Source organism: Sciurus vulgaris (assembly GCF_902686455.1).
Source record: "Sciurus vulgaris genome assembly, chromosome: 6".
Taxonomy (NCBI): Eukaryota; Metazoa; Chordata; class Mammalia; order Rodentia; family Sciuridae; genus Sciurus; species Sciurus vulgaris.
Window position 1 is genome coordinate 53,274,838 of NC_136466.1, and position 25,927 is coordinate 53,300,764.

The window sequence follows — 25,927 nt, forward strand, 5'->3', positions numbered from 1 at the left end:
ATGAGCTATTTCTTCAGCCCCAACTCTTTCCTTAAATTAGATTATTAAAAAAGTTTTCTCTGTCAATGGATATGATGTTTTTATATCTTCTGATATATATTAACAAATTACTCTTCAAAATGGTTATGGCAGATTTTTCACGCAACTAACAAGCATAAGAGTGTAAAGCTCACAGCATTCCATCAACTTGAATGTTATTCCCCCCAAAATTGTGTTTATTTGGCTAGCATATATGCCTTATTGTTGTTTAATTATTATTTCTTAAGTTTACTGAATAGTTGTAGTCCTTCTTTTTTGAATTGTCTATTTATGTGCTTTCTCATTTATATACTAGATCTCGTTGTTTTTGCTTATTAGTTTGTGTGGTCTAGTAATAAAATATCAGCCATTTACTGAAAGTGTTTTTTTATCTAGTGCCTTTTTAAATTTTGGTTTTGAAGTTATTTTAATCTATAAATGTTCTATATTTTTATGTTTTCTAATATGTCCATGTTTACTCTTTCAGCTTTTTCATTTCTTCTAGAACTCTGATGAGTTTTTTATTCCATTTTTTTTTTAAGTTTTTATAGATTGATATTTTTCCAAGTGTGCACTCTGGGTCACCTTAGTGCAGATTTCAGGATGCCGATCAGACTCTCTGATGGAGTTCAGAATCTGCATGTTAAACCAATCCCCCAAAGGCTGGTTCACATTGGAGAATTTCTATTGTGGGTTATATTTTTAAAAGAATTACTTAGACACAGCCCCTCTCATCCTCTCCTATCACACACACACACACACACACACACACACACACTCTCACAGGGAGAGCCATATTGCTCAACATGTTAAGCCTTGAAGTGCTTTCCTATGTTCTCTTGCCTGCATTATCCAGAAAGTCACTAAGTCCTGTTGATTCATTTCTATAACACGCACCATTTGATTTTTCTTTTTGTTCTCCTGCTGTCCTAGTCCAGAGCTACTGTGTATCAGCGTTGCTTTACCCATTTCTGATTCCTGTGTTCTTTTCCATTCTTTGCTGCATGCCAGTTTTCCTAAAGCAGCATTTTCATTGCCATTCTCCCACTCACTCTGAAATGGGCCTGCATTGTCTACCATACCATAGACATTGACTCTCAAGGCCCATATTCGTAAACCTCATGTTATGTCCAGTGTCACTACCACCACTCACCGAGCACTTAGTGGCTGAAAACAACATGCCTTTATTATTTTACTCCAGATGGGTTGGCAGGACTACAGTCCTGCTGGGGGCTTTAGGAGAAAATCAGTTTCCTTGCCTTTTCCATCCTTGAGAAGCCGCCCACCCTCCTGGGTTTGTGGTCATCCTTCGTCTTCAAAGCCAGCAATCATGTTCCTCAAACTTCTGCTTCCACCTAACATCTGCCATCATATCCCCTCTCTCTGACTTTGACATACCTGCCTCCCCTGTGGTAACCCTGAGCCAAATAATCCAGGAAAGGATTTCTACTTCAAGATCTTTAATTTAAATCTCATCTGTAAAGCCCCCTTTTCCACAAACGGAATATATTTTTAGATCCTGAGTTTTAGGAAATCTTGGGCATCACTGAGGAAACCAGTATTCTGTCTACCTTAAACCCTGTGCTGGGCTGGCCTTATTTCTCACTGCTCCTCCTAAGAAAACTTAATGTCAGCCCAGCCAGTCCTTCTGTCCCTGCACTCAGGCATCTGCTGTGCAAACCACCACCTCTCTGTCTTGTCACGCTGAACATCCTTCTGCCTCCTGACCATTCAAACCAATCCAAGATGTGTCAGTTTTTCCTTCTTCCATGCCAGTTTTCTTTGTTCCCTGATCTCTTTGTTCTTGGATTTCCTGTTCCATTTAAAATAGGAATTTCTACTTAAACACTCCAAACATCTAAGATAATTAAAACTTAGTCATCCCTAAGTCATCCCTAATTAGAAGATACTTTTTGTTTTAAAGGAGGGACCAAGCCTTATCTTTTGTATCTTCCCTGCTGTTAGAGTGTTGGTCACATTTTGGGCATTGAATGAGTATTTGGTAAATGGGATATTTGGAGAATACCCTGCATGTTCTCATATGGGAGTTTACTCCACTTAAGTGTGATCAGTCCCAGTAGACCTGGTTTCTTCCTAGCTCCTACTCTGCTAGCACAGGGTGGGGAAAAACCCTGCAACAAAGCAAGGCCCCCCTCATTCTACAGCTCAGGCACAGTCTTCTTGAGCCCTCAAGCTCAAGTGCCTCCCCTTGTACCCCAGCTGCCCCTGTCCATGACCCCCTATAGCTGACTAATCGACCGTTTTCACTGTTGTTGCTTGAGAAGAGTTTTACCTCTGTAGACCCCAGATCTCCTGCATGGGCAGGAAAACCTTCCCTGCATCGCAAACTGTTATGCATATTTTATTTTTCCTGCCTTCCCAGCTGTTTTCTGTCAGTTCCAGCCCACCCTTTTATTCACAAAAGTTTTCAGTGAAACATGGTGCTGGTTCATTTTAACATTAACTGTCCTCATTTTTGTTATTGCCTGCATTGGGCTGGAGTCAAATAGTGCATTCTCTTCTCTTTAATTTAATGAAGTGCACATTTCAGAAGAACCAGAAAATTGCTGCATGGGATCAGACCAAGAATACCACGTCATGCACTGTCTCTAGAGGGAACCCTGAGAGAATGGGGGTGATGGTATGGGGGGAAGATCACCTTTACCCCCAGTGCTCCTGCTGCTTTAAATTCTTTTCTTTTCCATTGTTTTTGTTCGTGTGCTTTGGTATAAGTACTTCCCATCCTTTCTGTGGAAAATGGTTGATTTTCCTAACCAACAGATATGCCAACAAATCTATATGAAGTAAGTTCCATGCAGATCCTAGCAGGATAGAAAGGCAAAGGAAGTGATGACACCAGGAAAAGCGGATTGTGTTTGTGGTATCGTGGAATCTGGTACTTATCTGCGTGGATCAGAAAGGCCGCTTGCCTGGACGCGGCAGGGCCCGGACAGTTAATCATCGGAGGAAGTGGCAGAGGAGTATTTATCTTGTAAGCAGCTGAGCCCTACTGGAAACGCATTGTCTCGGGTTTGTCTCTCATCTAAAGCAATTCATTACTCACCCACCAGGTCACAGGTCCAGCAGCCGCGATGATCGGCTTCCTCAGCACTGCTCTCATAAATAAAAAGGAAAAATGTTTTCAGTGCTGTATCTTCAGGATTCAAAGGGGGGCGGTGGGACTGATCATGGAGTTGATTTTCTGAAATATAAGACAACTTATAATTCAGTAATCTCAAAGGATATTTCTGTATGTGTAAATTGAAACTTAGTAAGCTTATTACCACAGAAAAATTGAGCATTTTGACCTTGTTCTTGTTGGGAGATCCCTCACACAGTATTGAGATGAGGTAGACATCTGTTCCCTTGCAGGCAGCTATGAATTCCACCCCCTTCTCTTCTCTGCCACTGCCCTTTTTACCCCAGCACTGGATCAGCCAGTAGGTGAACAGGTATTGGTGGTTCCCATTTTACAGAACAGCCCATCTTGGGCCATACGCCTCCTCCATACTCATCCAACGACACTCCTCCTCTCAGATCCCTTCAAGGGAGACCCCTGTCTTGAGTACCTGTCATCATCGTGTGGCCTGCTCGTGTCCTCCCCGCCCCCCAAACACTTTTCTGGAGAATTTGCTTTTCACCCCTCCCCCACTCACTGCCCTCCCCTCAAGTTGGGTCTCTAGCCTTGGCCCTCGTAGTATTTTTCCATTGCAGCATAATAAATTACCACAACCACAGACATATAAGCTTAAAATAACAGAAATTTATTATCTCCAAGTCTCTGTGGGTCCACGGGCCGGGCACAGGTGTCCTGGGTTCTCTGCTGAGCATCCCACCTGGCTGAAATCAAGGTGCGACTAAGGCTGTGGACTCTGAGGCTGGGGTCTTCTTCTGAAGTCATCCAGGCAGACTTCCATGCCTTGCTGTTACAACACTGAGTCTCCTACCCCTTTCCTTCCTTCCTTTCTTTCCTTTTTGGTGGCTGTTGACCAGAGGTAGCTCTCGGCTCCCAGAGAACACCCTGGGGTCCTAGCCATGTGACACTCTTGCAGCGTTGTGGCTTGCCTCTTCAGTGCCAGCAGTCTGCTGTGATGAGGCTTACACAACACAAGGGCATCATGGAAGTGACTGCCCCGTGGTCTTCACAGGTCCTGTCCATAGCCAGGGGCAGAGGGCTGTGCAGGGCATCTGCACCGTGGGCCCTTTGCCTTTGCCTGGACCTAACTCCCACTTGCATCTCCTGTGGTTCCATGATGTAAATACACTTACACATTAGGATTCTCAGGTTCACAGACTTTCACAACTGCTTACCCATCACCCCAACCTGGGTGCCTGCTGGGCATCTGTGACTTAAAATCTCCAAAGAGAACAAAGCATATGTTAGGAGTATCTTTGGTTGCATGTGATAGAAACTTGACTAGGTTTCTTAAGCAAGTAAGAGTTTTATTATTCTTGCACTCACAAGAAAATTAAAAGTACGCAGTCCAAGGTGATGGGGCAATTCCACAACATCGTGTTCTGGGCCCCTCCTGTAATCCTGCTTCATCAGCCTTACCTTCACATTCGACTCTCACCCTTCTGGTTACAACACAGCTGCCATTCCTCCAGGCATTGCTTCCACATTCCTGGCAGAAAGAAATGCTGCTTCTTGCTGGGAAAACAGAAGCTCTCCCCAGTAGACTTGTGCTGCATTTCATTCACAACTCTGTCATAAGGCCATGGAAATTACAAGGGAACTTAGGACATTCAAGATTTTTAGCTCAGCATTTTGGCACTCTGAATGACATTTTTTTTTTTTTTTTAAATTCTTGATGATGATGGTGAGTTTTTGGTTTTGGGTTTACAAAGAGGGAATGAAGATTGGGCAGGCAGCTTGCAATGGCAGCCACATTCCCTATTCATGTGGTATCCGATTTGGCCAAAGTGACTCTAAAACCAAAATAATGGTGGTAATCACAGGTCCCACTTTGCTCTTCTCTCACATGAACACCTGGGGTTGTTGAGGCAGTTCATGATCATCAGGGACCTGGGCTCTTGTTGCTGTCAATTCTCAACATGCAGCTTCTGCCTCATCATCAAAGGTGGCGGCTATTGTGTGGGTAGTTTAGGTAGCAGGAGGCAAGAAAGAAAAGAAGGCAGTGGTCCTGCCTTTGAGAACCCTTCCTGAAACTTGCACATGTATGTATGTTTACTTACCTGTGACTAGAATTTGGTCACGTAGCCACACATAGCTTGAGAGGAAGGAGGGTTTGGGAAATGTGTTCCTTATTCTGGAAGCCACATACTCACTAGAGGATCAGGAATTGTATTCTATAGAACATAGAGACAGTGAATTTAGAGGCAAAACTAGTCTACGAGCCACTTACCCGCAACCTAGCACTCTACTACTTTTCAGTAAGTGACAGCCAGCTCACTCATAGGATGACTGCCAGAGGAGTTAAAAAACCTAAGAGGGAAGATCTGTCTTAGAGCTATCCTAATTGCTTCTACACACACCCCATGGCCTTCCATGTACATCTCCATGGCCAACATGCAGTCATAAGCACCATCACCTCTTGCCTGGGTTTCTGTAGGAGCTTCTATTCTCCCTGCTCTTACTCGGGCCCCTGGGTAGTTCGTGTTGCTCCTGGAACCCAGCATGCTTTCCTTAAAGTCAAAATTATACCATTCCCTCACTTAAACCATTCAGTTTGCTTCCCATTTAAAATGATACCAGATCCCCCCCTTGACCTTTAAGGTCTTGCAGTATCTGCTGCCACCTCTCAACATCCAGTCTGTCTCCTACTTTCTGGCTCTGAACACCCCAAGCCGATCTCCAGCTCCACACCTGGGTCCCTCACAAACATGATTCAAGTTGCTCCTAGATTTTCCCACCTCACACAGGCCTTCCCAGCTGTTACTCCCTTTCGGAGGCCCCCTGTCTTCGCCCTGTTTTATCAACTTGCTTACTGTTTATTGTTGTCACATTTATCGTTTGTTGTTATTGTGTATGTAAACCACATGCAGCAGAAGTGTCCCCAGCACCCAGTAACATGAGGGGGCTCATAGTGTTGAATATTCCACGCCCACCTTCAGGGGCTCTGTTTCCTCTGGAACTTTTTTTTTTTTAACTGGTGAAAGAATAATAAGCTTTAATGAATTCTAGAACTTATTTAATGTCTCTGTACTATTTACTTCATGGAACTGACCTCAATTTGGATAGGTACCCTCCTCAGATCCACTGATTTCCTGCTGCAACCGAGACTGATAAATAATTCTTTAGGCCTGTTGTGCCATCTTTGGATTTCCCACCCCCAAAGGGGCAGAGCTAGGAGTTCTAATCCCACTTCTCCTTTAATCTCTCAGTTTTCTAGAATTAAATTCTCAACTCTGAAAGTAAAAGAAGGCACAGGAGATGAACATTCTGAGTCTCTGCATGTCTGAAAATGCCTTCATTCTCTCACACTTGATTGGTAGTGTGGTTGGTTGTGGAAGGACATTTTCAGGTGAGATCTTTGGGGCATTTTCCCATATCCGTTGTTACTGATGAGAAGTCAGTTGCCATCAGAGATGTGTTTCCTCTGTTTTCGACCTCATGTTTTCCCCTGTCTTCTCTCTATCATTGATGTTCTAAAATCCCAACAGACATACAGGTTAAGTGTAGACCTGGTTTTAAAAAATATATTATGCTGACACTCAAAGAATTCTTAATCTGAAGACATCTGTCTTTTATGAAAGTGATTTTTATGTCTGTTGCATTCTACTTCTAATGGATTACTAATTCTAATTTCAAAGATCCTGGATTTATTCTCTTATAATTTATCTTTTCATTGATCTTTTCTCTTACTTGTTCTACATTTTGGAAGACCTTTTCTCTTACTTGTTCTACATTTTGGAAGATTTCCAGTTTCCTATTGGTAATGTAATAAAGTACTATAACTGTAGTGACTTAACACAAACTTATGATCTCACACTTCTTGAGCTCAGAAATCATGGAAATTTTTCTGTGTCATGTTTTAAATTTTCAAAAACTTTTTCTTCTTTTTGAGCTCTTTTTTCATAGTAACGTTATTTTTTTATGTAGAAACAATATCTTCTTAAATCTTTCTGCAGATAATAAATTGTTAAAGATCTCTCCTGTTAGTTGATGTATCTATTTCTTTTGGCATTGGTTGTTCCCTTTGTTTTCTTGTACTTTTTCTTTCATAGGGCTGGTTTTCCTATGAAGCTGAACCTTGATTCCCCATCCAACTAGATTAATATTGTGGGTATTCTATGCCTCAAGTACATAAGTGATCCCTGTGTGGTGAGGGCTTCCTTTCTCTCTTGGTCTCATCATTTTTCTGTGCCTCATTCCCTATGGCTCCTTGCTTTTTTAAAAACACTGTCTGTCAAGATTAAATCAAGATACATAAAAATTCCAAATATCAGTAACCTTTTGAAAAAGGGGAATTTTTTTCCTCTCAAAAAAAAAAAAGTCTGGCAATGGACAATCATGAGCTGATAGGACGGCTCCAGGAGACTGTCCCTCATCCTGGCCCTTTCTTTCTGCTTAGTCATTTAGAACACCTATCCTCTCTCTTCAGAATTCCCTCATGGAAACAAATGTTTACAGTAGCTAGGCAGGAAAAGGGTGAAAGGGGGAATGGGACAGAAGATGCAGCCAGTTGAGTCTGTGTCACTTGGAAAGTGTTTTTATGGAAAGCCTTTTACTGTGACTTCTGATTATATTGCATTGGCTTCCACTATCTGCAAGAGGCATAGGGAAATTCAGTTATTTAGCTAAGTTTAATAAAGTACATTAATTTTTCTAATAATATAAGAGTTCTGTTGGTAAGGAAGAAGAGAGTGTGCAGCAATTGCTTTCAACTGTGATTTCAGTGGCACTTTAAGGTGGGGAGAGAGCAGACCACACAGGTTCAGCCTCTTGGCTTGAAATGGAAGTGCTAATCTTTGAAATGCAGAGACTCCCTCTTCATGTCTAGAGTGGCTAACATTGAATGTATTCTTTATAGGGGAAGAATTTTTATTATATGTTTAACTGCCCATGTTTAATTGTGTGCATTTTCTTATTCATTATGATGCTTTTTTCTTTACATGTGTAGGGAAGGAGGAACCTTTGCAGGATTTTCCAAATCTTTAATTAGACCATTGAGATTCATTCCATTTTTAGAGGTAGTGTGTTAGTTTCCCATTGGTAATGTAATAAAGTACTATAACTGTAGTGACTTAACACAAACTTATGATCTCACACTTCTTGAGCTCAGAAGTCCAAAGTGAGTTTTACTGGGCTAACTGACATCAAGGCGGTCAACAGGACTTTATTCCTTCTGAAGACCATAGGGCAATATCTGTTCCAGCTTGTAGAGAGGCCTGAGTTTGAGGCCCTTCATTCCCTCTTCAAAGCCTTTCTGTCTTTCAGACTCCGACCCTCCTGCCTCCTTCTTGTAAGGATCCTAGTGATTGCATTGAGCCTGCCTAGATAATCTAGGATACTCTCCCAGTTTTAAAATCATTCATTTAACCAGATCTGCAAAGTCCCTTTTGCTATACAAGGTAACATTCACAAGTTTAGGATTTGGTCATCTTTGGGGGAGGGAGATTATTCTCCCTACCACAGGAACTATAACTCAGCTTCCAAAAGAATTTTCTTTATATCGTTCCCTAGGAAGACTTACCTAAGAACTATCATTTGATTTTCATGAACAGAATATGAACTTAATTGTTAGAGGTGTTGGAAAGATTATCCTCTGTTCCATTACAGAATTTTTAAGAACCTCTGCAAATGATATGGTCTAGCTCATGTGGCAATTGCATCCAGTTTTACTTTCTTATGTGAAAAATATATGGAAAGACTTTTTATCAGAAAATTACTTCAAATAAATTTTTGTTGTATTTATTTATTTTACAAAAATAAATTTTTAAATCTAATTTTACTTTCTTTTTACCTCAATTACTGAACTTTTACTTTTTCAGGAAAAGTAATTTCAATGCAAAATATCAAGTTAACAACTACCAGAACACAAAACTCTTGTTCCAAAACCTGAAAAGTTAGGACAACTAAGTAAAGATTTTTTTTTTTACAAAATTTCAGCATAATTATATACCCCCCCCTTTTTTTTATTGGATGTGCAGTGTTTTACTTTTTTTTATTGACTCCCCTGCCCCATAGTGTCATTATAATTAACAGACACCTTTTTTTATTTCCTCTTTCTGTCTTTCTAGCTTAAGAAATGTATAAAAACTCCAGAAATCCCTTCTAAACATGTTAGGAACTGGGTTCCAAAAGTTTTGGAACAGCGACGACAAGGTTTGGAAACATATTTACAGGTAAGATATGTTTAGATTCTCAATTATATAATGTAGCTTAAATAATTGTATGTCTAACTATTTTTTTCAGAATATATGAGAATGATACAAATATATCAAGAAGCCAAGTATTCTTAATTAAAATAAAGTTTTTAAAATTATAAACATGTTGTTGGTTGGTTCATTAACTTTGATTGGTTTATGTTTAGAATTTTTTTTTTTTTTTTTTTTTTTGCGATGGGGAAGTGCAAGTTTGATACAAAGGGAAAAACTGACATAAAGAGGACCTGTCCATTTTTTAATTCACCTCTACAAGCACTTTGTTTTTGTGGTTTGTTTTCCTCTCAGGATTTATCGCTTCCTCGTAGCAGTCCCAGCTGTCAGGTTTTGGGTGTTTGGGGAATGATTGGTTCAGTAATTAAAAGTGAATTTTCAGTGGACCCCACTAACACACCTGTGGAATCACACTGAGGATGGAGGTATAAAAATCGCTTCTGATGAAGTGCCACCTTCTTTGAAAATTAGAGAGTGTGTGTAGGAAGAGGCATTAGGAGCTCTTCTGTAGCAGCAAGGAGAAGCAGAACTTCCTGAGACCAAGGCACTCCCTACCAGTGAAAGAAAACCAAAGGGAAAAGGCTGAACAGTTTCATCTTCTCTGAATTTTAAAACAAAAAGCCCCAGAGGCCTGTGGTGAATAGTCAGTGAAGGCTGCACTGCTCAGGGCAGGGGCGGGAGGGGCCACCTGAGGTCAACTAGGGCTCCTCACCTGAGCCCGTGAGAAGCGATGGGTGGGGATGACTAAGGCAGACAGGACGGGGCAGAGGAATCTTGCCTCTCAAAAAAGAGGAGCCAGACTTCAGTAAGAGTTACAATTCACTGTTGGTTCCTCTAAGACATGTTCCAACAAGCGACCACAACTGTGTTCTTCCTTTGACAACTTAGGGAAAGTAGGGACTGTGTGAAGCCATCATGCTCTTTCCTCGACAGAGCTTTTTTCTGGATGGTTGTACCTGAATCACTGGTGATTAGACGCTGAGGAGAGGCTGTCTGCACTTGTGCTTGGTGATAAATTCAGAGGACCCTCTCTCAGTCAGAAGATGTCAGAAGTCTGTTCGTGGCCTTCTGTCATTGACCTGGTCTTTACAAATTGGAATGCCAGAGGCTGCTGGGATTTCTGAGGAAGACTTTCTTCACTGTTCTTGCTCTTTTCCTTTTGGCCTTGGTGGAAGGATTCTTTACCATCTCTCCCTGAGGGTGAAAGCTTAAAGGAAATGGGGATCACCAATCACAGGAATGTGTGTGGCCATGTTTCCCAACTATACGTGGAGCTATGTGACTCCCATAGCTTCAGGCAATACTTCAGAGCAAAAAAGCAAACCAAAACCCCAAAAAACAATACTTCAACAATTGTACGCAAAGGATAGAAATGCATGTTCTCTATAATTAAATAGAAAAGGTAAACAATGCATTTTCATTTGTAAGCCAGATTTTCCACAGATATTGTATATCTTCAAGCTTTAGTTCTAAAGAAAGCTTTATTCTCCCCCCCCCCCATTGTATTTGACACATGACTTCCATTACTACTCAGTGTAAACATTTTAAGCTGTTTGTACTTTGGATATAAATATGTGGATAAAATCATCTGGCACAGAGAAGAGTTTACAGTGATACTCAAATTGAGCTTAGAATTTTCTATTCTCAGAAATAGGGCTTGAAAGATGTGGTTGAAGGACTGAGAGGGCTCGTTTCCTGTTGTGTTTTTAATATTCAGTTTGTTGTCACTTAATTCCCTGGTGGAGTTCAAGAGAGTTCTTCCTTTTCTACCTGACTCTATCTCCCTGTAGTAGGAGTGAGACGGAAGTTGCAGAGATGAATGTGAATACTTTATTAATCCCACGTGAAAGGCACACCCTGGCTAGGGTTCATTTCTTGATTTTTAGTATTTAAGTTTTTTAATAAGATAGTATTACTGTTTCTTTTGCTTGCCTATCTAACTCCATCTGAACCCCAGGGAGTAAGTACCCGCTAGCCCTCCTTGGCAAGTGCCATCTTGCTGCTAGTCTACCTGAAGAGCGTGCTCCTCAACTGGCCCATGAACCTGAGAAGTACTAATACCTCCAAGCCCTGATGCCTTAAGCACAACAGGAACTTAGACCTTATATCTTCTCTAGCTTGCTTCTTGCCCATCAGTTATGTTCAGGATCACCCCTCTGGCCTTGATTTTCCACCCATGAAACAGGCAGATCAGCTCTTGTGAGGGTCAGAGAAAACACCTCTTCCTCTTATTGAGAGGGCAAGTAGGGCGTTCTGGGCTCTGGATGAGTGCAACCTTCTGCATCTCCTAAGGTGCCCTGGCTGCTCTTTCATGTTAGAGAAGGAGAAACTAGATCCAGTGCTGTTTGGAAACTTACCTTGCTCCTAGAATTATAGTTAGAAGACTTGGACTGGATTTTTAGTTTCCTAAAGCCCCATGTAGTCTATCTCACCGTATATTGTAGATTTCCTAAGTTAGGAGAAAATTTTCAGACTTGACATATGTCTTTACGTAAGGCTATATTAGTAGGTTAAGAGTAAAAGACCTTATGATCATACATGATTACCATTTAATTGACTGACTCTCCCAACTTCCTTGATAGGTAGGCAGATGATTTTTTAAATCTGTAACTTGAATATTTAAAATCCTATGAAAAACTGCACAGGCTTGTGTTTTCTGTGTTGTCATTAGGCATAGAGAGGAGGGGTTTGTTTGTTTGTTGTTATTGTTTGAGACAGGTTCTCACTATATTGCACAGGCTGATTCTGGACTTAAGGGCTCAAGAAATCCTCGTGCCTTGGCCTTCTGAGGATCCAGGACTATAGCATGTGCCACTCTGTGCAGTTCAGAGAGGAGTTAGATACTCTGCCATATTTGAGAGATTAACTTAAAAACAAAAAAGATCAAATAACCCAGTTTCAAAATTAATTCTGTCCTATATGAGATTTTAAACAAAAGCACAACCTGTTTTACATCTGTACTTTTAAAATCCTTTTTCATCCCTTTCCTTGTCCAGTAGTGTGAAAACAAGAGGCAACCATTTATTTGGTTGTTCTTCAGTTTAGAAATAAACACTGTATATTAATCTTCAAGATGTAATTTATAAATAAACATTTTCCTTTTATATTTTAGCATTAATTTAATTTCATTGTAAATATTTAAAAATTATTTTGGCAGAGAATTGGCATTTAGGAACTTTTCCAAATACATAGTTTTGAGAATAGGGTTTTTTAAAATTATTTTTTTAAATTTTATTCTTCTTAGTTATGCATGACAGTAGAATCCATTTGCATAAAATTATACAAGCATAGCATATATCTTGTTCTAATTAGGACCCCATTCTAGTGGGTAGGTATGATGGTAGGGTTCACTTAGGTAATTTCATATGTATACGTAGGAAAATCATGTTAGATTATTCTTCTGTCTTCCTATTCCTGTCCCCAGTCCCTTCCTTTCATTCTCTTTTGTCTAATCTACTGAACTTTTCTTCTTCCTGTCCCTTCCTTTATTATGGTTTAGAGTATAGGTTTCTTAATATTTTACATTGCCTTTCAAAAACCCACCTTATTGTGGGTGTGTCATGTGGCCATTGTCCCAGCTACTCAGGAGGCTAAGGTAGGAGATCACTTAAGTTCCAGGAGTTCAAGGCCAGCCTGGGCAATATAACAGCACTCATTGTCAAAAAGAAAAAAAAGAAAAGAAAAGAGCTACTTTTGTTTCTCAAGTAGAAATCTTATATCTTAAGGAGGAAAAAAAAAAAGGAAGTATAACAAATAAAGGTAAAGTGCAATTAACACAATATAAATAATTATCTTGCAGCATGTAGATGGGCTGTAGTCAGTGTGTTTACTTTCAAAAACTTCTGCCAGAATTGGAAATGGTTATTTCCATACATTCTAACAATGTAACGATGACAGCTATGGCTTTTTTAGTATAACTTACCTAGGGGTTTTTTAAAAAAAGAAAAAAATAATAATACAATGCTACATAGTTTTAAAAATTTTTTGTAAGTATATTTTTGAACCAAGATTACTTTCCTACTTACCATTTTTAAATAATTTGCCCAGAAACAAATTATTTTAAAAAATTAAATATCTAAGAACATACAGTATCTTAGAATAAAAACCTAGGTTAGTCAATGAGAGGTTAAAAATTAAGTTGGACATTTGAGTGATTTGAAGCCTGGCATTTTATCTGATGAACAATGAATTATAATTTCATTTTCTAGAATAATTTTCTATGTATTGAGTAGGAAATCTATTCTAGAAATCTAGCTCTTATTTGTGTTCATAATTTTTCCCTTAAAAATACTGCACCCCAGAAAAATTCCCTGAGGTTTAACAAATAAAGGAATTGATCCATGCAAAAGTGGAATTAAGTAAAACAAGATCTTTCTACATGAATGGAAGAACACTAGTTTTCATCCCAATTAAAAAAAAGTGCCAAATAAAGATTTTCTAAGTGGAGGATGACACATAATGGGGGGGGAGGGAAGGGTTAGAGTTAGGGTTAGGGAGGGGGGCAAGTATGGAGGAAGGACTGTATAGAGGGTAAAGAGGGGTGGGAGGGGTGGGGGGAAGGGAAAAAATAACAGAATGAATCAAACAACATTGCTCTATGTAAATTTATGATTACACAAATGGTATGCCTTTACGCCATGTACAAACAGAGAAACAACATGTATCCCATTTGTTTACAATAAAAAAAAAAAAAGAAAAAAAAAAAAAGATTTTCTAAGTAACGAATTTTTGTTTTCCAAATTATATATACAGATATTCTTCAATTTACGACAGGTTTGTGTCCTGATAAACCCATCGTAAGTTGAAAATACCATAAGTCAACATGCATTTAATACACCTGACCTGCCGACATCACCACTTTTCAACATAGGAGTATGCTGTAGAGTATTGGTACATACCCTCATGGTCATGTGGCCCCAGCTCACTGCTGCTGGCCAGTGTCATGAAAGTGTCATAGCTAGCCTGAGGAAAAGTTCAAAATTCAAAATTAGAGGTACCTTTTCTACAGAATGCATATTACCTTTGCACCATTGTTAAATTGAAAACTCTTAAGCTGAATTATTATAATTGGAGTCCATCTGTACTAGAAATTCATCTACTTTTGAAGCTATTTTCACTGGAAGATAAAAACAAGTTAACATTTTATATAATTTAACAAGAAATGCTATATGCTCACACAGAGTTTTACTTAATGATAAGCACTTGTGGTATTTGAGGCAAAAGGGTAGATCTAGCTTCAGAGGAGCTTTGAACCATAGCCCAGTTAAGTAACTCTAGTTATTTTATCCATATCTCTTCTCTGTTTTCCTTGGTGCAAGCTCCATTGGACCTCCCTCCCATGATACAAAAGGGCTGCAGCAGTTCCAGACCTCACCTACTCTTACCACATACACCAGAGCCCTGGGGAAGAGTAGGGTCTCTGCTAGTGGGTACAATGGAAGGAGGAAGTGCCTTTCCCTGTAGTCTTTCCTGGTCTCATTGACTTATCTTTGCACACGTGCCCACCTCAAAACCTCACTGTGGCTGGTCAGAGTCTACTCCTGAAGCTAGGGGTGAGGTTGGGTCATTTCCATAAGAAATAACCAGGGTGTTCTTGGTAAAAGAAAAGGGGGTGTTCTGAGTGTGAGTGGAGGAGCAGAGGCAGCCAGCAAATGCCCAGTACAGAAAACAGTGCTGCTCACAATGTTTGAGTGCCAAAGGTCATGAGGAGGTAAGGACTTTTTGAGGCTCCTTCCTAATAAAGTTCCTGGAGAATTAAGGTCAACAGGTATCCTTGATGTTTGAATATTCAGAGACATTCCTTCCCTTCATTCTTGTTTTAAAAATATAAAATCATAATTGCCCATTGGCTAACATAATTTACATAGAAAGTTTTGGTTGTATGGTACTGGGGATTGAACCCATTGGTGCTCTACCACTGAGCTACATCCCCAACCCTTTTTATTTATTTATTTATTTTTATTTTGAGAGAGTGTCTTGCTTTGTTGCTGAGGCCGGCCTCCAACTTTTGATCCTCCTGCCTCAGTCTCCCAAGTTGATGAGATTGCAGATGTGTACCAGCATGATTGAAAGGAATATTTTTATTGCCAATGAAGTTGGGAGCTAGAGCATTAATGAATTTAGCATCTCATAATATTTGCTGAGAAGAAAGAAAAATCTTAAGAATAAATTAATTGCTGTGTCCCAAACTGGGTTGACCATTAAGCACAGATTATATGATAATTTGTCTCCTAATTCGAGATGATCCTATCTTCCTGAGATCCCACTGAAATAAAAGTGTAGAAACTTAAGAAGAAATAAACTCTGATAGTGAAGTAGTCAGTGGGCAAGGAAAGGAGGGGATCATTAAAAGGAAGAAAAATTTTAACAATATTCCAGAATATGGGATGTCTTGGGAGCATGAAAGAGGATTCAACAGAGCAAAACCAGCAGCCTGGATTCAGCCATGGGTGCCTGTGGTGCATGTGGGAGGACACCTGCCCTGCAGTGCTGGGTGGCTTTTGTACCAGGTCAGCTGAGGTGAAAGACTGATGTGCAGCAAACATGGAAGCAGGTGGAGCCATTCAGGGGGTACACACGGAATGGGTACCCAGGCCACTTATTCTGTACCAAATACACACAGCCTGATGTTCATGACCAGACAAATTAAAAACAATAACAACAAAAACCACTTTTTTCTTAAAAACAAGATACTACATTAAAAAATTAAGCAGAAGGTTGGGGAGAGTGAAACCTTCTAGATGTGGATATCAGGGCCCCAGAGTTGACAACCTTCTTCAACCGCTTACCCCAAGGAGAGAAAGACCTACCCCATTGTCTGCTCCATCCACATTGTCTTTCCACTCAGGAACAGGGCCAATGTGGGTCCCCTCCTGACATCCCCCAGAGGAGTCCTACCTTGGCCACCAGGCTGCTTTCTCAGTGTCTAACAGAGCATTTGAAGAAAACAGGAGCATGAACAAAAAGACCAAGATGAGCTAAAGCACTGAGTCTTAAGACAGAGAATCCAGGACACATTCAGAGAGCTTCACAAAGGTATTGCAGCTAAAGGATTACAATAGGGTGCTGTGTGGAAGGAGCAATCTGAGAGCAGGGGAAAGTTCTTAGAGTTGAATGTGTTATCCAATCAAAGAAATTCAGTAGACACTCTCTAGCTGAGGAACAGCTCCATAAAGGACACGTACAAAAACACTTAAACAAAAGGTAAAAGACACAGAGGACCAATCCAAGTCTCATGTCCTACTTCCTTCTGGAGCATTAGAAGGAAACAAAAGGCCAAAATACAAAAGGAAGGGGAGTCTGGGGATGTGTTCGGACCCCAGCACTGAAAAAAAAAAAAAAAAAAAAAAAAAAAAACCTCGTTGAAAAACATGGTTGAGAGCTGGAAAACATAAGCCTTTACACAGGAGAAGTATTGCAAAAGCAAAGAACATAGAATGTCAGAAGCTCTATAATACCCACACAGCACATCAGAGATGAGATCCATCATCTTCCAGAAGGAAAGTCAAATGACAGGGAGGGTTGGGGTCCATTCATTCATTTCTTCCTTTCAGGCTGGTTTATCCACAGGTCCCTCTAGCCTGTAAGAATGCCGTTAAATTGCAAGCTGGCATGCTTTTAGACAAAGATTTTCCATGGGAGTTCTGTGTGCATTATTTGTTCCATTCATTGTAATAATATAAAACTAATCTTTCTGAGAAAGGTAGCCACATCCACATTCCTTACTTGAGAATGACAGTTTTTGTTTATAGCTTCATCTTTTTCATAAAGAGTGAGCAATAACTAAACATTGTGAGTGTTGGGAGCTAAACAGAAACTGCTCAGAGAGATTAGAACTAAGGATAAACTAAATTTAAATCTTTTTTTCCAAAGTTAATTTGAACAGAACAGCACTGGAGCAGGGTTGGGGCTGGTTTGTTATGCAGAGTAGAGGCATGCTATCTTCAGAGGACTCTGCATCTGACTAGTCAGCCCTTCTTTCATTCTTCAATTAGAGTATGTTGTAATGTTCGCTGGTCAGTACTCCTCAATAGTCCCCTCTAGGTCAAAAAGTATTGTTGTTTTGGTTGGTTGGTTGGTTGGTTGGAGACAGGGTCTCACTAAGTTGCTTAGGGCCTTGCTAAGTTGCTGAAGCTGGTTTTGAATTTGTGATCCTCCTGCCTCAGCCTCTCCCGTCACTGGGATTACAGATGTGCACCACTACACCTGTCGGGCTATTGTATTCTTAAACAATTACTAAATTTGACCATATGTGTTTGAAAACATGAATTCACTAATCCTTGAGTGCTCACCTGTGAATAATCAGATCAAGCTTGTCAGATTTACTGTTTAAATCTCTTAAATATTACTTGACTGCTTGATCTATATGAAGAAAGAAGTGTTAAAATATTCCCCTTTAAATGTGTTGTTATTGAGGGGGCTGCGGATCTAGCTTAGTGGTAGAATGCTTGCTTAGCGTGCACAAGATTCTGGGTTCAATAGCCAGTGTGCGCGCACACACGCACAAAGTGAAAAAGGAAAACAGTTATTATTGATATAATTGGACTTCGTTCAATCATCCATGCTTCTTATTGTTTTATCATTCAAACTTTTACTGTGAGTTTTTTGTCTTTGCCTTGATGGCAGATTTGTTTTCCTTTCTCTCTCTCTTTCTCTCTCTGGTAACTGGACTTGAACCATGGGAACTCTACCACCCCACCAAGCTACATTGCCAGTCCTTTATTTTATTTTATTTTATTTTATTTTTTATTTTAAGTTGCTGAGGCTGGCCTTGAACTTGCTATCCTCCAGCCTCATCCTCCCAAGTCACTGGGATTACAAGCATGTGCTACCTCACCTGGCTTCTTTTCTCTTTTTTTCCACCCACCCATTGTTAGTTTATATCTGTTCTTTTAGTAGTTACCTGTTATTGCTATTTTCCTCCTGAACATTAAATCTAATGGCCCTGGGTATGGACTCTTCTTATTGATAGTTCTTTCCTCTCAGCACTTGGAAAACATTGGGCTATTTTCTTCTGACCTCCGTGGTTTCTGATTATAAAAGAAAAAAATCTCCATTGTCATTTTATTGTTTCCCCTCTAAATGGAAGATCTTGGTTTTAAATGGTTGCTTTTAAGTCTTTATCCTTATTGTTCATTTTTAGAAGTTTAATTATCCTGTGTCTTGGTATATATTTGAGTTTTTCCCTTGGAGTTCTCTCAACTTCTAGAATCTGTAGGTTAATGTCTCTCACTAGATTTGGATGTTTTTATCTATTATGTCATTGTGTACAGTCTCAGCTCCTCCTCCTTTCTCTTTTCCTTTCAGGACTTCAATAACAGCAATGTTAATTTTTTTATTACCATCCCAAAGTACCCTGAGGGCCTATTTCTTTTTTTCTCTTTTTTAGATTTATTTCTTTTTGTAGATCACACTGATATTTTCCTGTCTTCTAGGTCACTGATTCCTTCCTCCATAACTGCCTTGATGCTGTTGGGTCCTTTATACTGAGCATTTTCAATTGGTTATAGTATTTTTTTAGTTCTAAAATTCCTATTTGGTTCTTCCTTATATCTTGCATTTCTTTACTGAGACTTCATATATCTTCACTGGATCATTCTCTTTTTTCTTTTGTTTCAAATGTGTTCATAGTTGCTCACTGACAGGATTTTATTCGGGCTGCCTTAAAATCATTGTCCAGTAATTCTAGCTCTGTCCTCTTGGCCTCGGCATCTATTTTTCATTCGGTTTGAGATCTTCCTTGCCTTGGGCATGACGAATGATTCTGATTGAATCTTACGCGATGCGTATGATGAGACTCTGGGCCTTACTTATACTGTCTGCTTCTCATCAGGGGAAGGCAGGGCCCGAGGATGGCATCACCTTGTTTCTTCCAGGTGAAGGTAGAAGACCAGGTTTCCTGCTTGGCCTCTGTTGATATCCAGGGATAGGATGTGTTGCTCATTACTGCTAAGATGTGAAAGTCCCTCTTATTTGATGCCATCACAGCAGAGAGTGGGAGGAGGGCCTTGTTACTGCCAGGTGGTCATGGAAACCCAGGTTCTCCACATGGCCTCACCAACACCATGGGAGGGAGCACATTGCCAGAAGATGGTGGAGATCCTGGCTGCCTGCCTGGACTCTCTGACTCCACCCAGGCTTTGGGCTCTTCATGAGTGTCTCCCGTGGCGCCCTCAGCTTCCCATTGGCCTTCACAGGCATGAGGAGGTAGGGCCATGGTTTTTTCTGAGGTGTTGGCTGGAGTGAAGTGGCTGGATCTCAAGTTGTCTTTCTTGCTGTGTGGTCCTTTTCCCAGTTCTTTGGCTGGAAAAAGGGCCTTCCAGGGGGGTTTACCTCTTGGTGTTTCCTGGTTGCCCACTTGTTCAGCTCTAGATCTGGAGTCTGTGAGGCAAAACAAAAATCCAGGGAAGATAAAACTCTCCATTCTGACATTCCTTGGGACCTGTGAGACCTGTTGTTCCTGGCAGTTCTGCTTCTTCCTGAGCCCTTCGTGATTCTTATGTTTGTTATTATGTATAATGCCCAGGGGTTTTAGTTGAACTAAGCAGGATAAATTACCAAAGGTACTTCTACTCCATCTTACTGGATGGACATGAAAGCCTATATATTGACTTTTTGTTTGTTTCTTTGTTCCCCACCCCCAAGTTTTAAAATTATTTATACATATAACATAAAATTTGCTATCCTGACCACTTTTTAAGTTGATACATAGAAATTATACATATTTGGGGGTACCATGTGATGTTCTGATATATGTATACAATAGCAGGGCACTTGCTTGTGGTCCCAGATACTTGGGAAGCTGAGGGGAGAATCACTTGAACCTAGGAGTTCAAGGCCAACCATGGGCAGCACAATGAGACTCTATCCCAATACATAAATAAAATGCAGATATTGTGAAACACTTATATAGCTAGTACAGGGTTAAAATCTAGGTAAATATATCTATCTTCTCAACCATTTTTTTTGGTTGTGAAAACATTCAAAAAACCTTTCTTCTAGCTTTTTAAAAAATATGTATTTTATACATTGTCATTATCTGTAGTCTCTATACTATGTAACAGTGTACCAGAACTGCTTACTCCTAGCTAACTACAACTCAGGACTTATTGCTCAACCTCTCTGCAACTCCCCCTAGCCTCTGATAATCACTATTCTACTCTCAACTTCCATGATATCAACTTTTTAAGATTCCACATATAAATGAGATCTTGTGCTATTTATCTTTCTGTGCCTGAATTAATTCACTTAAAACAATATCCTTCAGGTCTATCCATCTTGTTGAAAATGATAGAAATTCATACTTTTTCTGGCTGAATAATATTCCATTCCTTATACTACATTTTCTTTTTCCATTCATTCGTTGATAAATCCTTTGTTTTCATTTGTTAACTACTGTAAACAGCACTGCAGGAAATATGGTGTACAGATGTCTTGGACATAATTATTTTATCTCTTTCAGATATATACCTAGGAAAGAGAGAACTGAATCACACGATTATTCTATTTTTAATTTCTTGAGGATTCTCTATACTATTTTCCATGATGACTGTACTAATTTACATTCCTATCAATACTACGTCGGGATTCTGTTTCTTCACCAGCACACTTTGTCTTTTGTCTTTTTTTAATAATAGCCATTCTAATGGGAGTGAGGTGATCTCATTGTGATTTTGATTTGCATTGACGATTAGTGATGTTGAGCATTTTTTGTCTATTTTTATCTTTTGGCCATTTGTATATCTTCTTTTGTGAATGTCTAATTAGAGCTGTTGCCCATTTTTAAGTGGGCTATCTGGTTTCTGCTATTGAGGTTTTGGTGTTGCTTATGTGGCCGGGGTTTCACTCTTGTGTTAGATACATAGTTCACAAATACTTTTTTCTCATTCTGTAGGTTGTCTCCTAGTCTGTAGATTGTTTCCTATGCAGAAGCTGTTTAGTTTGATGTAATCCTATTTGTCTTATTTTTGCTTTTTCCTTTGATTTTGGAGACTTAAAAGATTTTTTTGCTCTTTCCAATGTCCTGAAACATTTACTCTGTGTCTTTTAGTAGTTTCATACGTTTAATTCTAATCCATTTGTCTTAACCATTTTTAAGAGTACAGGTCTTTTAAGTGCAGTGACTTCACTTGCATTTATATTTTTGCATAACCATCATCAATATCCACCCCCAAAACTCTTTTCATCTTGTACAATTTACACTCTATCCCACTGAACAGTTTCTCCATCCCCCTGTACCACCTAGTGCCTGATGGATGACCACCCTTCTACTTTCTGACTCTATGATTTTGACTATTCAGAGAATATCTGTCTTTTTGACCAGATTATTTCACTTAGCATAAAGTCCTCTAGGTTCATCTGTGTTGTAGTATGTGTAGGAATTCCCTTCCTTTTTAAGACCACACAATATTCCACTGTGTGCATACACCACTTTTTGCCTATCCATCCATTCATCCATTGATTGATGGAAACTCAAGTGAGCTTCTTCCACATCTTAGTTCCTGTAAACAGTGCTGCTTCGAACATGAGTGTACAACAGCTCTTTGAGACCCTGCTTTCACTTCTTTTGGATGTATACCCAGAAGTAGAATTGCTGATTCTTATGGTAATTCTATTTTTAGCTTTTGAGGAACTGTTGTGCTGTTCACCGTGGCTATACCATTTTAGATTCCCACCAGCAATGTACGAGGGTTCCATTTTTTTCCATATCCCTACTAACACTTGTTATTCTTAATTTTTTGATAGTTGCTATCCTAATGGATATGAGCTATTATCTCATTACAATTTTGTCTTATGTTTCCCTAATGATTATCTATGTTGAGCATCTTTCCATGATTTCCCCCCATAATTTTTATTTTTATAAATAATAGTGGAATTCATTGTTACACATTCCTACATCCACATCATGTAACAGTGTAATTTGGTCAATTTTGTTCCCTAGTATTTCCCCTTTCCCTCCCCTCCTTCTTCCCTGTGTTCCCTTTCTTCTGCTGATCGCCCTTTGATTTTCACGAGAAATCCCCTCCCTACATTTCTTTTCCATTTTTCCTCTCTAGCTTCCACATATGAGAAAAAACATGACCTTTGACTTTCTTAATTTGATTTATTCTGCTTAATACAATGTTCTTGATTTCTATCCTTTTTCCTGCAAATGACATAATTCTATTCTTTTTTTCTATGTTCTTTTGGCCATTTGTATATCTCTTCTGGAGGATGTCTATTAATATTTTGCCATATTAAAAATCAGTAGTTTGCTGGGTACAGTGGCACATACCTATAATCCCAGTGGCAGAAGACTGAAGCAAGAGAATTGCAAGTTCAAAGTCAGCCTTAGCAAATTAAGCAAGGCCCTAAGTAACTTAGTGAGACTCTATCTCAAAATTTAAAAGGGGCTGGGGATGTGATTCAGTGGTAAAGCACCTCTGGGTTCAATCCCTGGTACCAAAACAAAACCAAAAAGAAACCTCAGTAGTTTGTTTTTACATTGTTGAATTTTAGAACCTCTTTATATATTCTTATCATATAATTTTCAAATATGCTCTCCTATTCTGTGCCTTTCATGTAGGCAGTGTCTCTTGATGCAGAATATTTTTTACATATTCATAATTTGTATACATACACACACACACACACACACACACACACACACACACACACACACACACAATGGGAATGGAACCCAGAGGTGCTTTAACACTGAGCACCCAGCTCTTTGTTTTTTGAGACAGGGTCTCATTATGTTGCTTAGTGCCTCACAAAGTTGCTGCAGCTGGCCTCAGACTTGTGATCCTCCTGTCTCAGCTTCCTGCATCACTGGGGTTATAGGCCTTTGCCCCCAGGCCCACCTTGAATAACTTTTATTATGTAAGGGTTCAACTTCATTCTTTTCCATACAGATAGCCAGTTTTCCTAGCACCATTTGTTAAAAAGACTTTTTCCTTATTGAAGACTTGGCCCCTTTGTTAAAATCATTTGACTATATAAGTGAGGGTTTATATCTGAACTCTATTCTCTTCTACTGATCTAAATGTCTGTCTTCAATTCAGTACCATACTGTTTTGATTGTTGTAGCTTTGTTGTAAGTTTTAATATTAGAAAGTGTGACTTTTTCAGAATTTTATTTCTCAAGATGGTTTTGACTGTTAATCTTGAGATTTTATATAACTTTTAGAATTTTTTTAAATTTCTGTAAAACGATAATTGGATATTGATAGAGATTTCTTTAAATCCATAGATCAATTTGGGTAATATTGACATCTTAACAATTTTGAGTCTCAATCCATGAACGTGGGATATCTTTCCATGTATTTGTGTCCAATTTCTTTTAGAAACGTCTTACAGCTTTCATTGTGCAAGTCTTTTACCTTCTTGGTTAAGATAATTCCTAAGTATTTTGTTTGTTTAGCTATTTTTTAAAATTTGTTCTTTTTGTGTAAATATTTTGACATTTATACAAACATGGAGTGCATCTTATTCTAATTAGGATCCTAGTCTTGTGATTGTGCATGAATGTTCTCTCTGATATGTGCATGCTAACACACAACAAGCGGTGGGGAGGGGAAGAATAGGAGTTCAGTGGGTTAGACAAAGAGGAATGAAGGGAAGTGGGTGGGGGACAGGAATAGGAAAGAGTGGACTGATCTAACTTAACTTTCCTATGTATTTTACTCTTTTAGTTGCTATCATAAATGGAAATGTTTTCTTAATTTCCTTTTTTGTATTTTATTATTAGTATATTGAAATATAGCTGATTTGCAGGCACTGACTTTGTATCTTGCTACTTAGCTACTTAATTTATGTATAGCAACAGGTTTTTGTGGACTCTAGGGTTTTCTACACAATATCATATCATATGTAAACAGAGATAATTTTACTTCTTTTCCAATTAGGATGGCTTTTATTTCTCTTGCTTGCCCAGTTGTATGTACTGTTCTTAATGGAAGTGGGGAAAGCAAGCATCCATACTTTATTCCTGATCTTAGAAGGGAGACTTACAGCCTTTCACTATTGAATATGATTTTTGCTATGGGTTTTCATGTATCACTTTTATCATGTTGAAGTTGTATCCTTCTACTGCAATTCAGTTGAATGTTTTTGTCAAGAAGGGATGTTGAATTTTGTCAGATGCCTTTTCTGCTTAATCGAAATGAGCATGTGAATTCCCCCCTTCATTCTGTTATTTTGGTACTTTACATCAATTGATGTTTGCATTTTAGACCATCTTTGCGTTTCAGCAATAAGTTCCACTTGGTTATGGTTTAAATATCTTTTAAATTTGCAACTGAATTTGGTTTCTAGTATTTCAATGAGGATTTTTGTATCAATGTTCATAAGGGATATAGATCTAGTTTTCTTGTATTCTGTTCTTTCTCTGACTTTGATATCAGGATAATGCTGGTCTCATGGAATGATTTAGAGAATATTCCCTCCTCTTCAAATTTTTGGAAAATCTTGAGAAGAATTGGTGTTAGTAATTTCTGTAAATATTTGATAGATCTCATCAGTGAAGCCATCAAGTACAGAGATTAACTTTGGCAAAAAATTTTTGATAGTGAGTTTAATCTTCTTATTAGTCATAGGTCTATTCAGATTTTCTACTTCTCCGTGGTTTACTCTTAGTAGATTTTGTGTTTCTAGGAATTTGTCTATTTCATCTAGGTTATGCAATTTGTTGACATAGAATTGCTCATCATAAATTCTTTTTGGGGAGGTACCAGGGATTGAACTCAGGGGCACTCAACCACTAAGCCACATCCCCAGCCCTATTTTGTGCTTTTTTATTTAGAGACAGGGTCTCACTGAGTTGCTTACTGCCTCATTTTTCTGAGACTGGCTTTGAACTCATGATCCTCCTGCCTCAGTCTTTGGAGCCACTGGGATTACAGGTGCACCCAGCTAATCATCATAAATTCTTGATTCTTTTTATTTCTATAAAATTGTTAGTGATGTGCCCCACTTTCATTTCTGATTTTAGTAATTTGAGTCTTATTTCTTTTTTGTTTAACTCATCTGACTAAAGTTTTATCAATTTTGTTGGTCTTTTCAAAGAATCAACTTTTGATTCTTTGATTTTTCTCTTGTGTTTTTCTGTTTTCTATTCCAATCTTTATTATTTCTGTCTTTCTGCTATCTTTGGGTTAATTCGTTATTCTTTTTCTAATTTCTTCAGTTGTAAAGTTAAGTTGTTGACTTTACTTCTTTCTTGATTTTATTGTATTTATTAAAGCTATTTAATTTATTGTATTTATTAAAGTGTCTATTTATTAAAGCTATATATTTCTCCTATAGCACTTTGTTGGCTTTAATATGTTGTTTTCATTTTCATTTGTCTTTCACTATTTCCTAACTTATTTTGTGATTTCTTTTTAGATCCATTGGTTTATTGAGTGTTTTTTTTTTTTTACTTTCTACAATTTAAAAAAAAATTTTCAGTATTCCTTTCAGCATTGGTTTCTTAATTCTCTTGTATCTTCTCTTGGAGAAGATAGTTCATATGTGATCTACCCTTTAAAATCTATTGATACTTAATTTGTGGCCTAACGTTTGGTATATTGCTAATAGGTTCTAG

At 38.7% G+C, this 25,927-nt stretch overlaps 1 protein-coding gene across 8 annotated transcripts in view; it reads left to right on the forward strand.

Annotated features, from left to right (window-relative positions):
- SNX24 (sorting nexin 24) overlaps positions 1-25,927 on the forward strand; it is a 163,256-nt gene that overhangs the window by 87,158 nt on the left and 50,171 nt on the right. For 7 of the 8 annotated variants that reach the window (XM_079145689.1, XM_079145686.1, XM_079145691.1 and 4 more), the window contains one exon: positions 9,223-9,327. In XM_079145689.1, coding sequence (XP_079001815.1) covers positions 9,223-9,327 — 105 coding nt within the window. Of the gene's footprint in view, positions 1-9,222; positions 9,328-25,927 lie in introns of those variants that run through there. The other variant, XM_079145688.1, reaches the window with a different exon arrangement.